The sequence below is a fragment of the Oxyura jamaicensis genome, chromosome 1 (assembly GCF_011077185.1).
Source record: "Oxyura jamaicensis isolate SHBP4307 breed ruddy duck chromosome 1, BPBGC_Ojam_1.0, whole genome shotgun sequence".
Lineage (NCBI taxonomy): Eukaryota > Metazoa > Chordata > Aves > Anseriformes > Anatidae > Oxyura > Oxyura jamaicensis.
In genome coordinates this window covers 12,278,325-12,298,411 of record NC_048893.1, presented here as the reverse complement: position 1 = coordinate 12,298,411, position 20,087 = coordinate 12,278,325, and the positions used below count along the sequence as shown (strand labels likewise).

The 20,087-nt window shown below is 40.8% G+C and overlaps 1 protein-coding gene across 2 annotated transcripts in view; it reads right to left on the bottom strand.

The window, feature by feature from the left end:
- Window positions 1–20,087, bottom strand: part of GSAP (gamma-secretase activating protein) — a 47,953-nt gene that overhangs the window by 10,868 nt on the left and 16,998 nt on the right. Inside the window, exons 13-24 of one of the 2 annotated variants that reach the window (XM_035322568.1) lie at window positions 16,562–16,639; window positions 14,266–14,343; window positions 13,693–13,785; window positions 12,206–12,423; window positions 11,826–11,895; window positions 11,042–11,124; window positions 10,375–10,428; window positions 5,680–5,805; window positions 5,219–5,274; window positions 4,765–4,796; window positions 3,066–3,127; window positions 1,165–1,260 (exon numbers count right to left, since the gene is read on the bottom strand). In XM_035322568.1, coding sequence (XP_035178459.1) covers window positions 1,165–1,260; window positions 3,066–3,127; window positions 4,765–4,796; window positions 5,219–5,274; window positions 5,680–5,805; window positions 10,375–10,428; window positions 11,042–11,124; window positions 11,826–11,895; window positions 12,206–12,423; window positions 13,693–13,785; window positions 14,266–14,343; window positions 16,562–16,639 — 1,046 coding nt within the window. Of the gene's footprint in view, window positions 1–1,164; window positions 1,261–3,065; window positions 3,128–4,764; window positions 4,797–5,218; window positions 5,278–5,679; window positions 5,806–10,374; window positions 10,429–11,041; window positions 11,125–11,825; window positions 11,896–12,205; window positions 12,424–13,692; window positions 13,786–14,265; window positions 14,344–16,561; window positions 16,640–20,087 lie in introns of both variants that reach the window. The other variant, XM_035322560.1, reaches the window with a different exon arrangement.

The following is a 20,087-nucleotide window of genomic DNA, read 5'->3' as shown; positions in this document are numbered from 1 at the left end:
TTTGTCTTGCAGATCAAGGCTGCAGAGGTGTTCTAGGTTTTTTTTTTTTTTTGCTCATTCTTAGTATAAATTAAGATAAGTGATAACTAGAAAACATATGAAAGCAAAAACAAACACCCCAGTTCTGCTTCTTTCAGTACTGTTAGCAGCTATGAAGCTTTGGTTCACTCTGTACCGTTCCTACTTAAGTCAGCCACTAGTTTTTCTTTTCTTCCTATAAAGATACGATGATTAACAGTGAAACTACCTGTCAGGCTACAGAGCAAGGCCTGAATATAAAAGTCAGTAACCCCGGCAGAAGCTGCAGCAGTTCACAGAACACTGTAGCATCAACAGCACAACTGATTTGCAAGAGACTTGAGAAAAGATGCAGGCAGCAGTAGCCTCAGGAAAGCTTCCTGAGATTTCTGTATCTAGAAAATAGCACTGCAGGGAGTTTCTGGAACCCAAGAGCTGCATGGATCAAGTTCGACTAAATCTGGTGACAAGGCTAGCAAAAAGACGAAGAACATAACATACTAGTTGCTATGTGAGCCCTTATGGACTCTGCATGGAAAGGATTTGATGCTGAGACAGACAAAACCAGGTGTAATAATTCCTATGGACAGTCTTCTCTTATGCTTGTTTTAAGATGATCAAAGACAGAAAATGAAGAATTTGGAAAGAAAGATTTCACTGTGCGTCATATGGATTCAGCCAAAAGTCTGTATTCTGTTACATTCACAAGAAGCCCAAAGCCAATTTGTAGGAGTAGTGATTTACTCTCATGTTGTATTGAACTGAAATTGTTTTTCTCAGTTCCTATTCCCCCTGCTGGCACGTGCATTATTCAAAGCACGCAGCAATGTGTTCGACAGAAACCAAAGACCGTTCTTTCACCTTTCAGGATGAGTTCAGACTTCAACTCTGGGAGTAGATCATATTTCTACAAGCTGTAAACAAAACTGTTTCTTCACTACTCTGAGTGCCCAATACAACTCTCTTTAATATTATTTATGTATCATTCACTTTATGGACATCAAGCAGAAAAATATGATTCAACAGCTTAAACAAGAACTTCCTCCCACCAAAAATCCATGAGATACATGCAGCACATATCCAGCCCTCCCTTCATCCCCAGTAATACATGCTTGCTCACACCAGCAACTATGAAATGGAACTAACCAGGTTTGCAACATAATCCAGAACTATTTGGTCAATCTTCTTTTTTCCTACATACTGTAGATGTCTCATGAGGTGATCCTTTAGCTGAGCAACCATCTGGAAGAAGAAGCCAACAGTTCAGTGTCTTTGTGGTCTCTTCAAAAAGATGCAAATGCCCCCCAACATGCAGGGCCTGATCAGCAGGCATCAGTACAACTTTCTCCCCATTACAAAATTCTGCTTCAGGCTGAGACCCCAGGCTACCACACAAGCTTGCCGAAGTCAACAGCAGATCTGAATATTCAGAATAGTTACTAGATGTAAATTCAGCAAAACGAGTGCTACTTTATGCTTTCAAGAATGTTGAAAAGTCTTACAGTTCTTAAACCTCTCTGGGTCAAACCAAGTGAGAATGGGGGTGAAGGAAGGATTTTAATACAAACACTGATTTTTGAGAATACAAGTAATAAACCTGAAGGGTTTTATAATACAGAAAGCTAGCACAAGTACAATTTGTGCTAGTAGACAAGAACCTGAGAATCTGAGTAATGGCAACTTCAGGTAAACATTCACTGTAATGTTTTTAAAATCAGGTAATCGTTATCATACAGGCATACCACTACCTATACCCTCTCCTTTCTGAAATATTCTCTGACCTCATGTAGCTTGTTTGTTACTTGGCCCATCCTGGTACCTTTGCCAAGAAGAAGCAAAGCTCACAGAAAAGCCAATGCAAATAAAATCTCTGGTTTTAGTTGTTTATAAATTGATTAATTTCCACATAAAAGACACGGCAGAAATATAGGTGGTAGGAAAGCACAGACAAAGGACAGTGGCGATGTACTTTTTTGGATCTGTCTGAATAATCTTGAGGAAAAAAGTGTAGAGAAATTTCAGAGAACGTGAGGCAGCACTTAGAAACAAGACAGCATGACTGCAAAGAGTGAGAACTTGCCTTAGACTTGGACAGACAGAACAGTGTTGATACACTCTTCACAGATGCAGTGCTGAGACCTTCCAATGCAAGCTGAAGAGTTTTATTTGGATCTAACAGCAAGAGAATGAGAGATAAGAGAAGATCTGTATTTAGATGGAGGAAGAACAGGTAGGGAATTAAGATAGGATTTAATAGCCAGAAGTGTAGGGGTGGTAGATCCTTAGGGGAGATCACCAGGGGAGAAAAAAGCAAAAGAGAAAGTGGCCTCAGAATGGCCACAGCTGTCCTAGCAGTAAGGCAGCGTCACAGTTTTGACTGGCAGAGTTAACTTGTATATGGAGAGATGGGCTCTAATTGGGGTGGACTTGACCATGGACACTACTGCACAGGTTATCCATGGCTGTGAAACAAGTGGTTAAAGCCCCTTGGCCAAGAGGATACTCCAGGCTGCTGTACATAGTCCTATAGGACAAGTTGCAGAAATCACTAAAGGAGAAAATGAGCAAGTGGCTGTGTTGTGCTTAGCTGCCTGCTTCATTAAACCACAACAGGTGCAAGGAGAAGGAGACAGTAAAAAGGTGTTAGATTGAGAAGCAAGAAGATCTGTCATTCTTTTGAGGGAAGCTGCATGTGGGGCATTCACTCAAACGTATTTTAATGATGTAAAGTAGCCCCAAAATAACTGACAGATTAAAATGAAGTTCAAGGAGGACTGAATAAATTTCTAGCTAAAGAAAACCTGTACTGGGGAAAGTCTCTGACAAATCAACTTTATGTTGCTTTTTTTCCCCTATGCTTTATGATATCATGACCTATTAGGATGATATCGTGACATCATGACCACGAATTCCAGAACTTAGGAAATACCAAGCGTGTCCCATAGCTACTCTGAATGAGCTTCCACTCAGCTCTGGAACTGACAATCTCAATCTTTACATTTGTTGAGGTTGTGCGTCCTCTAGTGCACACTAACAAAAGCACGTACCAGTCCCATTAGTAACTGCTGCTGATAATCTTCTTCTTGAAAGAGAGGTACTAGCCTTTCCTCTGGAATAAGCAGAACAAGAGTCACTCAAGGACGTGAAACTAGAAAAAACATCACAAAACTTCAACCAACATCAAAAGCACTGAGAAACAAACAAACAGAACCACAGCCTCTATCTACTCGCCTACAGAACTGAGTGACAAAATCAAGGACTGCGTAAGAGAGAACTGAGGAATGGAAAGTAACCCTTTACCTGCCATCCTTGCCCTAAGCACTCAACATCGAGCACAGAGGAACGCAAGCCTCTCACACAGCTTTACACTTCATTTGCATTACCCTTTTCTTTGTTGCTTAAGGGAGAAGTGTCACACTGTGGTGATTTGGTAAAGGAGAAAGGCTTGGAAAACCTCCTGGTAACACAAGTGCAAATGCATACACTGTTTAGATCTTGTCATTTACAAACAAAAGCCAAAACAGCTACAGTTTTTCTAAGGAGATGGACAGACACAGAATAGATACAGTCACTTCGCAGTTCCCTGGTTCTCTCCCATGGTCTGGCTGCTTGTGTTCCGAGGCTTGCAGACCACTGAGTAAAGGAACACAGTTCTCCAACGACATGGAAGGAGCCTACAATATCTACTGAAATTTAATACCCTCTATTTCCTAATCAGTGCTTCTTGTCTACTAAGAGCAAAGGAAGAAAAACTTGTATTTCATCACATACCACAAAATCAAGTCAGTATTGTACAAAGCAGCTACATTTTTACAAATTACTTTCCAACCACCTCTGCTCACCTCAAAACATATTTACTTCACCATTTAGCAGCACAAAACACTTTTGCTGCTTGATCCTTAAAGGATGTGAAGGAAGATCTACAGGAAAGACACACTACATTGGTGCTTGTTCCTTGCCAGCAGCTACCTATAAGTTCTTTAAGAACGGTTGCATCTTTGTCAATAAGGATCTTTGGAAAACATGCCAGTAGTTTGAACCCAAGACCACCGTAGCTGATAGAAGGTCCTAAATATCAGAGCCCACTGCAAAAACCAGCAGTGGTATGAATGACCTGTGTAGGGGCTGGAGATGAACACGCTGAAAGTTCTTTGCAATATTTTGCACCCCCAAAAAAAAGGTGATCAACACTCAGATCAGCATCATTTCATAGCACATGGTGGCAGGGGACATAGAAGGCACTGATGTGGAAACAACAGGAACATGATTTCCCACTAAATTCAGTTTTACTTATTTGTGTGAGGAACTGAACATCACTTAAAATCTCAGGTGTTCCTGACCTAGGGAAATTCATTACATGCCTGCATTCTCCACGCTGATTTTCACCAACCATAACTTTCTGCTGCACACAAGTTCTGTATTTGTAAAGGCAGCTCTAAGTGGGCAAGACAGCACTAATATTCTGCTCCAGAAGAAAATCCCAGAGAAGAAATCCTTAGGCAGACAAACATTTACTGCTTATGTTACACTAGATCTGCTGTGAAGGAGGATCTTTATTTTCAAAGGTTTCCTTGTCAGTATGCAACCCCATCACTTTTATCAAGTTTTCCTCTAATTTAAAAACTCATCTCAATGCCTCAAACCGAAAACACACGCAGCAATTTATTATTAAGCCATCAACAGCTAGACTGAAATGTTCTAACAAACCTTACAGCTGAGGCCTACATCAACAAAAGTTTTACTTACCAGAGTCCCAAGTGTCCAGATGAGAAAGCACCCTGGGGTTTGAAAGAAAAATCAGCTAATTTCATAACCATTACTCTAAAGGGTTTTGTAAGGGCATTAAAAAAGATGAAACAACTCTTTGTTCTTTCAAAGGCAGCTAAAGAAATCCAAGAAGTGTACATGTGACTATATTTAGTAAAGATATTAGCATAAAGAGAACTGTATGTCTGGTTTGCACAAGAATAACTTATGTTTACCATAAATTACCTAGCTCTAGAGGCCTGGGTATTTCACACCATGCTGTAGTGATTACAAGGATTGCCATAATTGATTTTCAGCCTAATACTCTTCTTTAGAGCAAGATATTCAGTTATATACCTGATTGGCTACTTAAACAATCCTTTAAATTATTGAAATCCTTCAACACACTTGAACAAATTAAGAAAGGGTAAATATAATAAAAAATGGTACCTACTTTTTGGCGTTTTCAAAAATATTCCTCAAATATGTTGTGGTTCTTCTCTCTTCTTTCTGCTTTATAAAGAAATAAAAATCCCAAAATGAATGAAACAGAATGCCAAAAATGTTTCTGGATAAAACACATATGGGAAATGAAATTGGCTTTCACTTTGAATTGAAATAATGCTCAGTGAGGCTTCAAACCACCTCCCAACTCCCCACACCCGCAGAAACAAGCATCTAGCCTATGTGACAATACAGGTAGGTACAAACTCTGTTTTTGTTTAGTTTCTCACATTATTTGCAAAGAATAAGACTTACAGGCCTCATAAGTAAATAATTGCAAGTCTTTGCCCTTCCCATAGTCGGATTCCCATTTCTTTTCCCAGTGACAGAAAACCTAACCCTTCCACGTTTGGCTTTAAACATCCACTTCAGTGGCAGCTCTGGAGACTATTCCAGGGCACATGTATTTACCTCTTCTGAAAGGTTTTGCCATTCCCTCCTGAGCACATTACTGTGGTAGTGCAAGTGTGGCTCTGCATACTTCACACTCTCCAAGTTTGAGTTGAGTTTCTCCCAGAAGCCTTTAGAGTTTTGGAACTGCAAAGCATTGCAGGGAAAACATGAATACAGGCTGCATCATTATAGATATTTCTATCCCATCAAGGGATTCGAAAGAACTGTGGCAAATGTAGCTACAGAATAATCAAAGTGAAAATCATTAAAAAAAAATCAGCTCCACTAGTTTTTTCCAATAGTTTTATTTCCTTAATTTGTCGGCAGGGGTAGCACTTACCTACACGTGAACTCAAGATTTGGTGCCTGTAATACAGATACTTCGCCACCTTAGGATCCTATTAAGTCACTGCAAAGACACGGGTACTTCCAGGTCATAATCCATCTGAACTGCTTCCGATGGGAAGAACTACACCACAGTCTGGCTATACTGTCTAGAGTTCCACTTGACTGTAAGAGGAACCTTTAAGAGGCACCTCAGGCAACTGATTCAGATGCGAGTGCTTACCTTTGGTCAAATAAATCCCACTCTGGGTTTCTAATAGTTCCAGAGAAACACCACCACGACCCTGGCAGCTGGAGGCTTCCACTACTTTCAATCTGCTTGAATACTTCCATTGCAAACAGCTGTTTGCGAGCCTCAAGTAACAACGCCTCATCCCCAGCAAAGAAACAAGATCCAAACGTCTCCATAGCAATTCCAAAGCCTTTGACTCCAATGCTAAAGTTAATTTAAACTCAACTGTGAACAGGCAGGAGGGAAAAAAAAAAAAAAAACACAAACACACTGGTTTCCTGAGCTAGTTCTTGGACAGGGTATAAAGATTTGAGGCCTCTGTCTATAAAGGCAGAGCAATGTGATCTCTGCTGAGGAAGAGGTGAGATTAAGGCACTTCTTTTTGGCAGTTTTTTAAAAACAAGCGATGGCACAAACAGTTTTTGCCCCCAGTATACACATTTACGTTCCCAGTACAGACACCACAGCAGTGACACTTGAAGGCAGAAAGCTTTTGGAATTACACAGTTCACAATGTTCCTCTGGCTTGCTATACTGTGCTGGATTTTGCCCTCTTCCCTGCTTTTCTACAATGACAATAACAAGAAAACCTCAGAAGCCCTTGAAAACCACTTCCTACTATAAACTACATTTTGCCAAGGAAAAGAAAATGCAGAGACTCAATTCTGCTAGCTACTTCCCTCTTGCCACCAGTGCTGATTGCTGTTCTATTGTTGTAGATGCAGCAGAAGCTGTACTTTTTGCTTCGTGTTACATTAAGCAGCTGGAAACTGAGTGCATATGGCACCATATGTTCACCCTGCTGAAGCCAACCAACAAGATCTACAAACTAGCCCTGCAGAATGCTGTCTGAATACTACCAATGTGAAATCAGAAAAATATCAGGAATACAGCGTAAGGGTATCATCTAGTGACCAGTTTATGCAATTGCAACAGCAACACCGCTGTAAAATTGCATTCAGGCCACAGTGAATGTTGTGTGGCAGGAGGGGAAGCAAGACAGCAAGTTTCTTTAATATATCGAGCCTGTAACAGGAAGTGGTACACTTCAGAATTAAAAGCAGACACCACTGAAAACCTGCATTGTATTACATCTCAATAAGAAGTCAGAAGTTTAAAATAAAAGATTGCTTGAATCTGTTATTTCTTGAGGATCACCAGGCCAATGACAAGAAGGAAAAGCCCCCTTTGTCTTAGGTGGTTGTTTTGCTGACATTTTTGCAGAGTCAGAAATTAATAACTAAGTGTGAACACCTAAAAGACACTGTGCTACCAGAAGTCAAAGTCAGGCCTTACCAGTTTGCAATCCATGAATAAGTGCCACAAAGCCTTTCATAAGCAGCTTTGCTTTAAATGAAGATGAAGACAGCTCTCTATTATGCCTCTGTGAAGGGCTAAAGGATGCCAATAACCTTTAAGAGGCACCTGTGCTCACCTGGGGAACAGTAGGGACATGTTCACCCAGCAGTGAATGTGTGGAAAGCACCACATAACCAACCATGTAGCTGCATGTACTGGGTCTGGCTGGGATGTTACCTTTCCCTGCAGCAGCCCATACAGTGCTGCGCTCTGCACTTGTAGCTAGAACAGCAGTGGTATCACACCGGTGTTGTGTCTGCTGCTGAGCAGTGCTGGCACAGCATCAGGACTCTCTCTGACCCTCCTAGGGGGTGGGCAAAAAAAGTGAGAAAGAAACATCAGCAGGGCAGCTGACCTAAACCAACCAAAGGGATATTCCATACCATATGATGTCACACTCAGCAATAAAAGGTGGAAAAAGGAAGAAGAGGGGAGGGGTGGGCTCTTGTTGCGAAAACGTCTGTCCTCCTCCCAAACACCGGCTACGTGCGTTGAGGCCCTGCTTCAAGGACGTGGTCAAGCATCGCTCATTTGTGGGAAGTAGAGAGTAATTTCTTTCCTCTGCACTTCCACATAGCCTTTACTTGTTTTGTTATTCTCTTTCCCCCCTCCCTTTTCCCCTTTCCCTTTTTTCCCTTTAGTTGAATTGTTTAATTAATAATAATTTTGGTTGTTTTTTCCCCCCCCCCTTTAATTAAATCATCCTTATCTCAGCCCATGAGTTGTTCTTTCCTTTACTTCTTCCCCTCCTCATCTGAGGAGGGGGAGTGAAAGCACAGTTGTGGTCTTCAGCTGCCTAGCACGGTAAAACCACCACACAGCACACACCGTAAAACTTCACTCTTTGCCTGAGTGGCTCAGCACAAGATGGATAGGCTGCCTTTTCCTCCGCTGAGTTCCCTGACAACAGCTTGCACTACACATCTTTACTCTTCTCCTGGATTTCCTTCCACTTTCTTCCCTTCTTCCTCCTACCCTTTTCTTCACCCCTTCTGATCAAGCCTATTGCACTCCTTCACATTTGGTTTCTGTGTTTAAAAAGAAAAACCAGACCTGTATTAATCTCAGTCCTCATGTAAAGCTTTTAAACAACCTGACTCTGACCACTGCCCTTTTCTCACCTATTCTCTCCGTATCTCTTGCTGAACAGGAATTTAGTGGTAATATACCTTTACCCAAATAGCCTAATTTTTTTCTGGTGAATATGGATATAGCCTTCCCAAAGGCTCTCAACAGTTCAGTGGCTAGAGTAGACCAAAAAGCTTCAAGTCAACAATTCATCACCGTTTCTGTAAAATGCTGTAAGATCTATTGCAGAGACAACTCTTTGACACCCAGATTTATCACATAGGTCTGAATTCATGATGTCAACAACATGCACCAAATGAAACCCCATCAACTGAGCAGCTGAACTCAAGCTCTGGTGGCTCTGCATCACCGGAGTACAAAGCTGGCAAAGCATTAAGCCTTACCTTGTGTACCATCATCATTGACCTCACTCAATAGTCAGAGAGATTTGCAGTCAAAAGTAGCAGGAAATATTTGTCTTTAGTTCAACTCTGACCTTTTCAATCTGTTTAGGTTTCAGACAGAAATAGGAAATGAGTTCCACAATCAGGAAGTATAGCTGCTAAAGGCATTTGCCCCCAGGGGCTTGAGGTTCAATCTCAGACAAATTAAATGCCTGCTAACTTTGACCTCAGCGAATTACAGGGATTATCTAGCAACAAAATTTCCCAAGATCTGATTTTCCCAGGTGTCCCATCTCTCAGGGCGGCCTTCCCACGCAAAGCACACAAAGCCCGATTCCCTGACAGCAGCCATGTGAATCTAGCAGCACAGCTGTGATGCACTGCTGAAGAGTGAGTGATTAGTGGGGTAATTTCACCAATTTAAAAAGATTTTATGAAAACTTAAGCTTTATAAGCTAATTGCAAGCATCAGGAAACTCTCACCTCTTTAGAACACTACAAACAACATTCTCATGTTTCCAGAGTCTTCTGTATGTTGCCAGTACTGCTGGGTTCAGCTCTGACTCTTCACATTAGCCCTCCACAACATGCGGCTTATTAAAAGCCTCTTTCAGATTTTGTGGGGAACTCTTAGGAAAAATTCAAGTGTTTCTCTGAACTGGAGCTGAGGGAGCGGAATGGAAGATGGGAAGAATCATTTATCTTGTTTTCAATGGAAAGTACAGCTTCCTACCCAAACAGCATGTGCTCTCCCCATCCAGCTCACCACCTTTTCCACGCTGTACAGGAATTTGCCTAGATTTAGCCAGCCAAAGCCCTGACATCAGTGCAATCACAGGATGCTCTGGACAAAACACAGCGAGGAGGTCACAAACCACTGGTACCAATGACAGCACTACAAAATATCCCTCAAGCACACCAAAGCACAGATATGTGGTGAGAAATCCTATGCAACCATTGTGTTAATTTTGCCTCCATCTGATGAAGTCACAAATGAAGAGGTATCAATGAAAACTAACAACTCTTAGAGGACCTTCCCTGTTGAATGGGAAAAGTCTGTGCAAAAAAGGAAAACAGAAATACATCTTTGAGCTAGCAAACATCGATATGGATAACTGGTATTTCACTAAATATATATGCCATCTCAACAGCAATTTTCTGTTCATCCCTCTTTTAGACAAGGCTGTGGGGTCACCACTCCACTAGTACCAAGCCTCTCCTCAGAACCTCCACTTCCCTCACTTCCACCTCCCAGAGAAGCAGCTCCTTACGTGCAAATGTAAATGTTTTTATAGTAGAATTTACCTCTAACACAGGTAGAGAAATAATGTCTGTTGTACATACTACTCCAGGGATAACCTAGAAATACAGACAAATGATAAAAACATAAGTCAGTCCACGTAAAACATGGGCCTGTTTGGGTATATCCAAAGTTAGCCAAAACTACACATTCCATTTTGCAAAAGAGAAAAATGGAATATGCTTCCCTCATTCATCCCATTTAGAAAAAAGGCAACACTAGGAGAGTTACAGGTAAGAAAAATTCAAATTAGCTGTTTGCTCGAACTGTGAGATCTTGCCTAAAGGTATTTTAGTTCTGCTTACTCATAAATCTTAACTCTACTGGTGCTGTTTGTCTTGGAAGTAACTTCAGCATTATGCTTATTAAGTTTGTTTAGTATTCATTATAAACCTATAAGTCATCAATAAATTAGTACCTGAATTAGAAAATTGGGAAATCTAATCATCCATCCCATTACAGTAGCTCTTCTCATTTTATAAATGCTGTTATCTATTGACAAAATACAGTACTCATGGAAAACACCACGAGGGTTAAGACTGAACAAAATAAAATGTGCATAAAGCACAGATGCGGATTTAGACCATGTCTAAGGATGTATATAAGTAAAGGTTTTATTAAAGCAGAAAAAAACACTTCCTCTAGCTATTAAAGCACCAGCTATTATCTTACCCCAGTCCAGTCCAGCAGTGATGTGTAGGGCAAAAGCTTATCCAGGTTGTGAGTTTCTGAACACATTCTGGAGTACAGGGAGGCTGAATGCAATGCAAAAAAAAAAAAGAAGATGAGACTGTACAAACCATCAGTTATCAAGAACTTCATAGTCAGTTCCTTAACTATGCAGCACTTGTTTAGGGACAAATCCTGCTGCTGTCTCTGAAACAGCTTCCTCCATGGTGGAACTGGTCCCATTTTCTGCACAAAAGGAGGAAGGGAAGTCCAGATGGCTGCAGGGCCGGGTCAGCTGCTTGGCTACAGCTCAGCACTGCAGGGGTCCTTTGTATGGAGGCTCCGGGTGCGCAGTGCACACACTGGCCATGCTGAGGAGTCAGCTATTACAGGAGAATGTCTTGATACACCAAATCCTTCTGAAAAAACAGCTTGGGCTGGGCTGGAAGAGATTTGTTCCTCCTCTCCAGTCCCAGTTATTTACATCCCAGCTATCAAAGACAGGAGGCAGATGGAGAACATGCTCTCCAGTGACCTAAAATAATAAAGCTGTTCGTCCCACCAGAAAGAAAAATGCATTCAAAAATTCTGCTACCATTCTGATTTTGAGAGGATGTATATATCTTCTGAACTACTGAATTTGTCTCTAACACCACAATATGCAGGTCAGTGAACACAGATCATAGCTAAAAAACTGGAAAAGAAGACAATCAGTTTGCGACACTGTGGTTTTTCATGAAGTCAATTAGATTATGTCAGAAAATTTAGTATGCAGGAAAATACCTACCGATGATAAATTCCTGAAGGGGGTCAAAAGAATGACATGTTGACAGGTTCTCAGAAATCCACCAAATAATCTGTCAGATGAAAACAGAGGCATTTGTCACATATCTCTGTTTAAGAATATGTTGTAGGGTACTTGAAATGGACTGTAGAAACCTTTCTTTCAGAAAAACACCTTGCATGAAGTGGTGATGCAGAAATAAATGTTTTCAGGACAGCTTTCACCAATAAAGGACCTGGGGCACCCCTGCTGATGAGCTTCTTGGCACTACCAGAAGTACACACATGGATCAATTTTTTTTTCTTTGACTTATATCATGCCCTGACTCTGTTCTGTATGATACATCACTCACTGAAAGAGCTCAGAGAAAGTTCTTTTCCCACCTTCATTTCCAAGTCAGCTGTACTTCTGACACACAGAAGAGCACAATGTAGAGCTGCCAACCTCTCGCTGTCTCGTTTGCTTTTCTGTAGGAACTCTAATAAGGCACTGTCACTGATGCTCACTGCGTACATTCTCCCTTCACAGCCATCCAAGATTGTTGACATGAGTGGGGACTGGATGGAGCAGTTCTGCAGTGAGTCAATTCTTGCATCCTCACCTGAAGAACATCGGAATGAGAATAAAAAGGAATAAAAATATAAAATTTGTCTGCTACCAGCAGTTCTCTCAAGACTGCCGGGTCCCCCAGCAGTAAGGAACAGTCTGCCACTTGTACTAGCTGCCTGGTATTATGCTGACCAGGAGGTGGAATGGTGCTGGCTGGCTAAAGGAAGTAAATCAGGAGTACAGTCCACATCTAATCCTTGCTTTCCCTACTGCTGACGCAGAGAAGGTATGCAGACTTGAAGCTCACAATGCGTAAGTATGACAAGTCAGCATATGTAGGCTAGAACACAGAAGGGCACAAGGCTAGTGACAGAGATACAACAATAGAATTGGCACCTGAGTGCATTGGTACAGTTCAGAGTAGCCCACACTCAGCATCACGATACAACCTTGTACTGGCAGACCACTTACCATCTCCCAAATGCCAGAAAAGAAAGAGTCTGCTCTGTGGTTACTGACTGAGCCATCAGGTCAAAATCACTTTATTTATGCTGGCGCTGAGGTTCACCACCACAGTACTATTAAAGCAGGATTACAGATCCTTTGCATAAGGGCAATCAGGCCTACCACGTAACAGCAATGCTTTCCACTCCTCTCTAGCAGGAGAGCTTTTAATTCGATATTTAAAACAGGTATTAGCCCCATGTGATGCCCCAGCACCAGTCCCCATTATTTATCTTTCCTTCACCCAATTAGAAGAATGGATTTCTGTTTTCAAACAAAGGCCCTTCATTTCCAAAAATAACCCACTTCCCATGAAGACATGTTTATTGGAAATGAAATAACATGCCTCTCAGATGAGACTAAATCGAATTGCATCAGCCTGATCAGGTGAAGGAAATACAGATTTCCTTTCCCCACACCCTCCAAACACACACATTTAGAGCAACTCAATTGGAGGAAGGAAACGTAAAATCAAATTTACATCTCCATGTGAAATTCGAGAACAGCAGAGGACTGAGAAGCATTTGCAAAGATGGGTGAAGGGGAACTATGAAACTAAAGCAAAGAATTTCAAATTCAGCAAAAGGCCCACTTCATAACAAGCAAGAACTTCATAATAGATCAAGTTTGAAGTGTCATTTCAGAAACTTCTTAAAATGGAAAGTAGAAAAAACGTTGCTTTTATTTTTCAGTCCCTCTTTTTCAGAGCACTGTACAATAAATGCAAACATTGACCAAACGCAACTTCCCCATTAAGAGATTTAAGCAATTTTCCACTATAACAATAAAATCATTTCACATGGCAGTCTTACTATACCTGTCAGAAATAAACTATAGCACAGTAGGTCAGGATGCTGAATATTCAGGAGGTGCAGGAACTGGCCAGGCAAATAAGCAGCCACATAGTAGTCTATTTAAAGAAATAACAGTGGTCAATTTAGCACTTGCTCATTTATTTGCTTTAAGAGGCTGTTTCACATGATTCCCATCTTAGCCCACTTCTTTGATGGAATTGATTATATCTAGGAAATATAAAAGGAGTTAATTAAAAGCTGCTGTTGTATTAACACAGGAAATACTAGCGCCACATTTGGGCTTCCAGGGGAGATTTCAAGAGGCTTGAGACACTCAAGAACTCAGCAGCTGATCTCCAGAGCAGAAGCTGAGTCAATTTCAGAGGAAGTTGCTTACTAACAGTGAGGTATTGCAATATCAAACACCAAATATAAAAGTTAAGCAAGAAAAAAAAAGTCATGACAAAACAGCTTAACTACTTAAAGCCAAGGCAAAAAAAAAAAAATCCTTTCCTTCTAGAAAAGGGTTAGACCTTTGTCTCCCTACTGGGGACAGAGAGGGGCAGGCACACAGGGAAATAACATGAGTGACTTACCCAGATTCAAAAAGGCCACTTCCTTCAACTGATGAGATTCTGTTCTTTCTAGAGAAACTGTAAAAGTTTTGCTATAACCTAGGGAAACATAATATATTTAAAAAAATAAATCCATCTGTTACAAGCCAAGTATAACTTTATAGCTAGAAAACTCAGCAGTGCCAATATACCCAAACAGTGATATTTTAAGACTGCTTTATGAGCTTGTCTGCACAGATGGATTTACTTCATACTGCACAGAGTTGCTGCGTACTTTGTAGACCTGCACCCACACAACGCAGCTCTTTAGGGTGAGGAAGTTGGCCATGCACTGCACAGTCTATGTTCACGTTTAAAAATCATTCCAACTCAGAGCAAAACTGTACGAAAATACCTACTCCCCAAAACATAAACAAATCCTTTACATACTTGGACCTCCCATTTTGGTGGTCTTTCAATTGATTTAGAAGATTTCCAGTTTGTTCATCTGCACGCCCTATCACTATGGTTTACTTCACATTTGTTTAAACTATGCTAGTTTCAGACTCAATGTGCTTGCATGGGCTTTGCACCAGCACAACTGTAGTTTTATTCTAGGCTTGCAGCAAACCTCCTCTCACTAAGGATGACACAGATCCCTTCAATTTCCTCAGTCTCTCAGAGAAGCTCGAGATGAAAATAACTAGGGAGAAAATGACTGACTCCATGCTGCCACATCTAAAGGCTGAATGATCAGGATGCTACTTATGAAAACTAAAGATAAAATAGGTCCACAGTCTGCAGAACCAGCAAGGAAAAATGTAGCTCATGAGCCGTGATTTAGCCACTCATCCAGAGGGACAGGACTTGGATTCTGACCCTAGCAGAGAGATGTGCTTTCTCTCTGCTGAAAAAAAAAAGAAAAAAAAAAAAGAAGTGAGGCCTCCAAGACCAATAGCAACACAACTGATGAAGGGATACCTAAAAACATAGTTTTTCACACAGGATACTGACTGAAGTTTGCTTGAAATGAATCAGCACACTTCACCACCCTGTTCTGTTACTTGCCAACCTGAGCACACGTGCAAACTAATAGCAGCACTGCAGACCACACCTGCAGCATCATCACGTTTGTGTTTGTTTCAGCAAGAAACTGTGAGGACCTCCTTTAAGGGGAAGATTTCTTCTGAGTGTAGAGACACTGCAGCACAGTCCTTATGTCTCTAAAATGCAGCTTACACTCCTGATCCCATGCTGCTTCTATGGAATACCTCAGGACCAGTCTTTTAATTCTCTCCCACAACCGGTGAATCCACAAACAGCTCCGCACCAAACAACTCCATTCCTTGAAGATCATTTCAGACGCAGCTGGTTAGTGCCACCATATTTATCCTCACTCTTTTCTTGGTACAGAAACGGATGTGCATGGCTTGGAGCCAACTATGCCCTTGTAACTCCCCCTTCAGCTACACATCGGTAACATCTGTGGAAGCCAGCCCTTCCCTGCAGATCAGCACGTTGCACAGTGCTGGCACAAGACAAAATGGACTTTTCCAAATTGTTAATACCTTCAAGCCAAAAACGCAGTTAGCCCAATCCCACAGCGTTCCAGCAGCAAAGTACCATTAGTGCAACTGACACATGAAAGTTTTCCTGACACAAGAAAAAGACTTCAAGTAAAACAGAAGCTTGTGGTCCGCTTCAACACATGTACTCCACACTGTGCAACTTCTCACTTGAGAAATAATTCACCTCTCTTCCATATATCAAACAAGGAAAAGATCTTGCTAAGCAGTTTTCCTCTGATCAGAATAAAATAATATTAAATAATTTATTACTTTCAAGAAAAAAATAACTTTGAATTCAGAGCTAGAGCACCACTTACATAGCTACCATTCTTAAGTCTGTGGGTGTTGCACCTCTCGCTGTGAAAATGAGATGTTAAACTGGGACTCTAAACAGACATTCAAGCTAAGAGCTGTTGGCTCAATTTCCCATACAAATGCCTTATGGCGTAAGCACAACACACCTGCAGCTCCCACAGATTTCATTGATGTTGTTTGCACTCAGCGTGTCAAAGTCTGGCTAGAAATAAGAGACCCAACTAATAGCCACTCATGAAGTCACTGGTTTGAAGCTATTAATTCAGCATCAGGCAGGAAGTCTACAGCAGGAAAGATGACTCTACAGACAAATGCAGCTGCTGTCTTTAGAACACCAGCGACAGTAGTTTATTGTCTGCAGGCTTTGGCAGTTATTTGTTTTGCAAGACATTCTGCAACTCCCTCAGCAAAGTGACATTCTCCAAAATAAAGTTGGCAGAACAGGTTAATCTTACCTTTATGTAAAAAATATATGGAGTATGTTATTTCATCAGGAATATCAGAAGCTAAACTACAACACACGCACAAACCTCCTAAAAAGACAAAAAAGAAAATTGATTGGTCCCTTTGATACTTAAAACACCTTTACAATGCACAAAACCAAAGCAAGGCTGTTTCAGATTAGAAACTAACAGTAACAACCTCTCAAAAAAGGTAAAGGTTACAGAAATATAGACTGTGAATCTCCAACCATCATTTACTAAGGCAAACACAGAGTAAGGGAGACCAGAGGAGACAATGTAGCACAACGGAGTCCTGAGTTCTGACATGACCAGATGTTCTTTAAAGAAGTACATTTTTAGCTTTTCCCAGAAGAAACTATTCTTGTAGCCAAAAACTGATCAAGCCTCTCTCTCTTCAATCTGTTTCAATCTCTAGATGTTTTCTGTTAAGGGACTATCAAATACTCATGGAACAACAAACACGGTTTGTTTGCTTTCTAAATAATAATTTCATACTGGCAGCAGAATGATATTGCTACTAGAGCTAGAAATTACAGTCACATCTCCCTTTTTCTAGCCCAAAGAGCTGTAATTCCTTTCTTAGGACAAAAGACAGTCCTTGTCACAAGTTTATTTCAGCCAAGATGCTCTGCGTAGGAATGGTCACCATGCCCCATCCACATTAACTCTCTATCAGACTGACAGACTGCTTGGACTCCGTTGGGTGGCAGCCCTCCCTCCAGCTCTTAAAAACTTCAGTCCACTAACTCCACGGCTCTGGGTCAAGCTGCCTTGGCATCCATGCTAGAAACAGCTTCCAAACCACATTATCCCCACACAGTTGGGAAAGATAAGCCATAGCTGTAACAGTTCACCTTTTACATTTGCTGAAAGTTTATCACTTAAGAAGAGAGAAAAGTAAACAAATGTTTTTTTTTTTTTTTATAAAAAAGGTTTTGTATATACACACACACAAATATATGAATATGAGGGATTAAGAAAAAGGCACAGAAAAGAAAAAGCTCAAATACAAACACACAGTTACCAAGGTATTTTACTTGGTTACATGCCTAGCAGATCTGGCTGAGGCACTCCACACTTCTGAGGAAGGTAAACACTTTCTCCTGAGGTGTCGTTTTCTTCTGCTCATTCTTAGCAGACTGAATCTTGTTGGGAAGCTTGATACAGTTTTGCTTGGATATTTAAGTCGTTTAGACAACAGACAGAATATGCTGCCAGAGCACTTGGCATCTGTCAGAGCATGCATAATTTTTAAAGTAGCAGCATCAGGACCCGTGAGGAAGACTGGAGAAGCTCCAGCAACCCACAATGCTGTTTTATTCCCAAAAGTTCCCTTCTAACACTACAAACATCCTTCTTGAAAGCAGGAGGCTACTGTATACACTGTTCTGTAAATTGTACAGCATGCAAGTGAAAGCAAGTCAATTTGTTCAGGCTGAAGTGTTGGTGGGTGTATATGCAAGCTGATCACAACAGTGGCTACAGGGAACTATTGATGGGACGTACGTATTCAACACCAGGATCCTGGTCCAAACGTTCATAAACTGAACTACAAGCAATAGAAAATATCAAATGGTGCTTTGTTAACACAGTTGCTGATCCGCGACGCACATGTTTTCATCTGTCCAAGCAAGGTTCCATCTGAGACTGCCTTGGCAGTCCCATTAGTGCAGCCGGAGACTGGCAATGCAAGACAAATTCCCCCTCCTTTTCCTCACCAGTGCTCTCTGCAAATTAGAGCTGGGTTGTGTTGATTCAGGGAAAGTTTATCCTTCTGTTGCACCTATATGGTAAAAGCTTTCTGCCTTTGCACGACTACATCTGTCCATTTCAAAATCATTTGCAAACAGGACGAGATGGAGCTAAATGCCATAGTGTGAGCAAACTCAGATGAAGATATATTTGGACACTCTTATCTTTTCAGAAATAACAGGAAAAAAAAGATCTCAACCACAACAAAGAAAAAAACAGCATCTAAAAGTAAAGTTCTACTCACATAGGGTAGCAGTGAGGAGTTAATACATTCAGCAACTTTAGGAAAACAACAACTGCAGTTCTGCTGCTTCATATATTAACATCATACCACCAAAACCAAAGAGTCTCATACGAAAAACACATGGAGACAGGAAGCTTTCTGTAGGAACCTTAACTTCAAATTCCTGATTTCTGTTCATGCAGAACCTTAAGATATAAGGCTGTAACAGTTTCTCAACATGACATCTGAGCACCACAGTTCAGATATGACATAGGACTAGCACACTTCCATTAGTTGTATTGGCTTAGGAATGACTTGCCTCAGCTAACTTCAGCCACCCAAACATTTCTCATTTAGATTTCCTCTACAAAACAAATGATAAAATATGGATAGCAGCAACCATCCCCTAGAGCTGCCTATTTCTTTCCATAATTACAGGCTTAGCTTTTAGGCAGCTAAAGTCAGGTGAGAGTAACACAGTGTTTATTTCATCTTACTACCTGCTTATTTTTAGAATACCAAGTAAATTTAACTTCTAAAGTGTTAGAAAACGTAACAGCCAAGTATTGTTTAAAGAACTGAATTCTGAGCAGACAAAGTTAATTCTGAGACTAGAACTACTTGATCTAAGCTAATCTAGAAGAACACAGCAGTTTCTATTTGGAGACTTTTTGTCTTGTTTTGCCAACTGTAAGGAACAGGGCTACTTTTCTTCTACTGCAGCAGTTTGAGAAATAAAGAGTGATTTCATTCAGAGTTCAGATTGGCAGTAGCCAATAATAGTTTCATTAAATGGGAAGTTGCATGGAATATTCCATTTAGAAGTTATGCCAATCATTCTTTGCCAGGGATATCTACATGATACAAACAGGAATATCAGTACTGATAGTTGAAGCATGCTAGCAGTTCCACAGAAGGCATAGTCTGTGCCCCAAGGAGAATGCAGTCTAGTCTTGTGAATCACCATAAGCAAGAAAGACAAGAGGGAATTTCAGTTCAATTACCCACACTATCCTTCAACAACTACATACGGTCTCACTGCTAAAACCGTTTGTTCTAAACTGCAGTTACTTCAAATGAACTGTGCAATGTCATCCTCAGTTTCAGAAAACAACCAGTGAAGAGCCACATAAAGTAACTTAGTAAGTGTAATTGTCAAATTGTGTGTTGTACATTAAGCACAATGTACAACATGTGAGAGGTTCCACACAGAATTTAAATACTGCATTGCCAGATGGAAAATAACATTTTATTTCAGGGTAATCAAACAACACACTTGATGGAAGACTGAATTTCATCGTGGCCTAAAAGGAGGTGACTGACTCTAAACAAACCCTAGCAAAGCGTGGCTTTAAAAGGAAGAATGTATACAAATCAATAACTTTTTCCATTCTTAGGCAGGCAGTTTGTATATGAAATGCACATAAACATACTCAGTCCTGCTAACAGAGTAAAACTAACCAAATCTACATTTGCTAGACGGAAACTTGGTTTTCTCTTGCTTCTAATTCCTTCCCCCTAATCTTTAAGCATACCATCCGC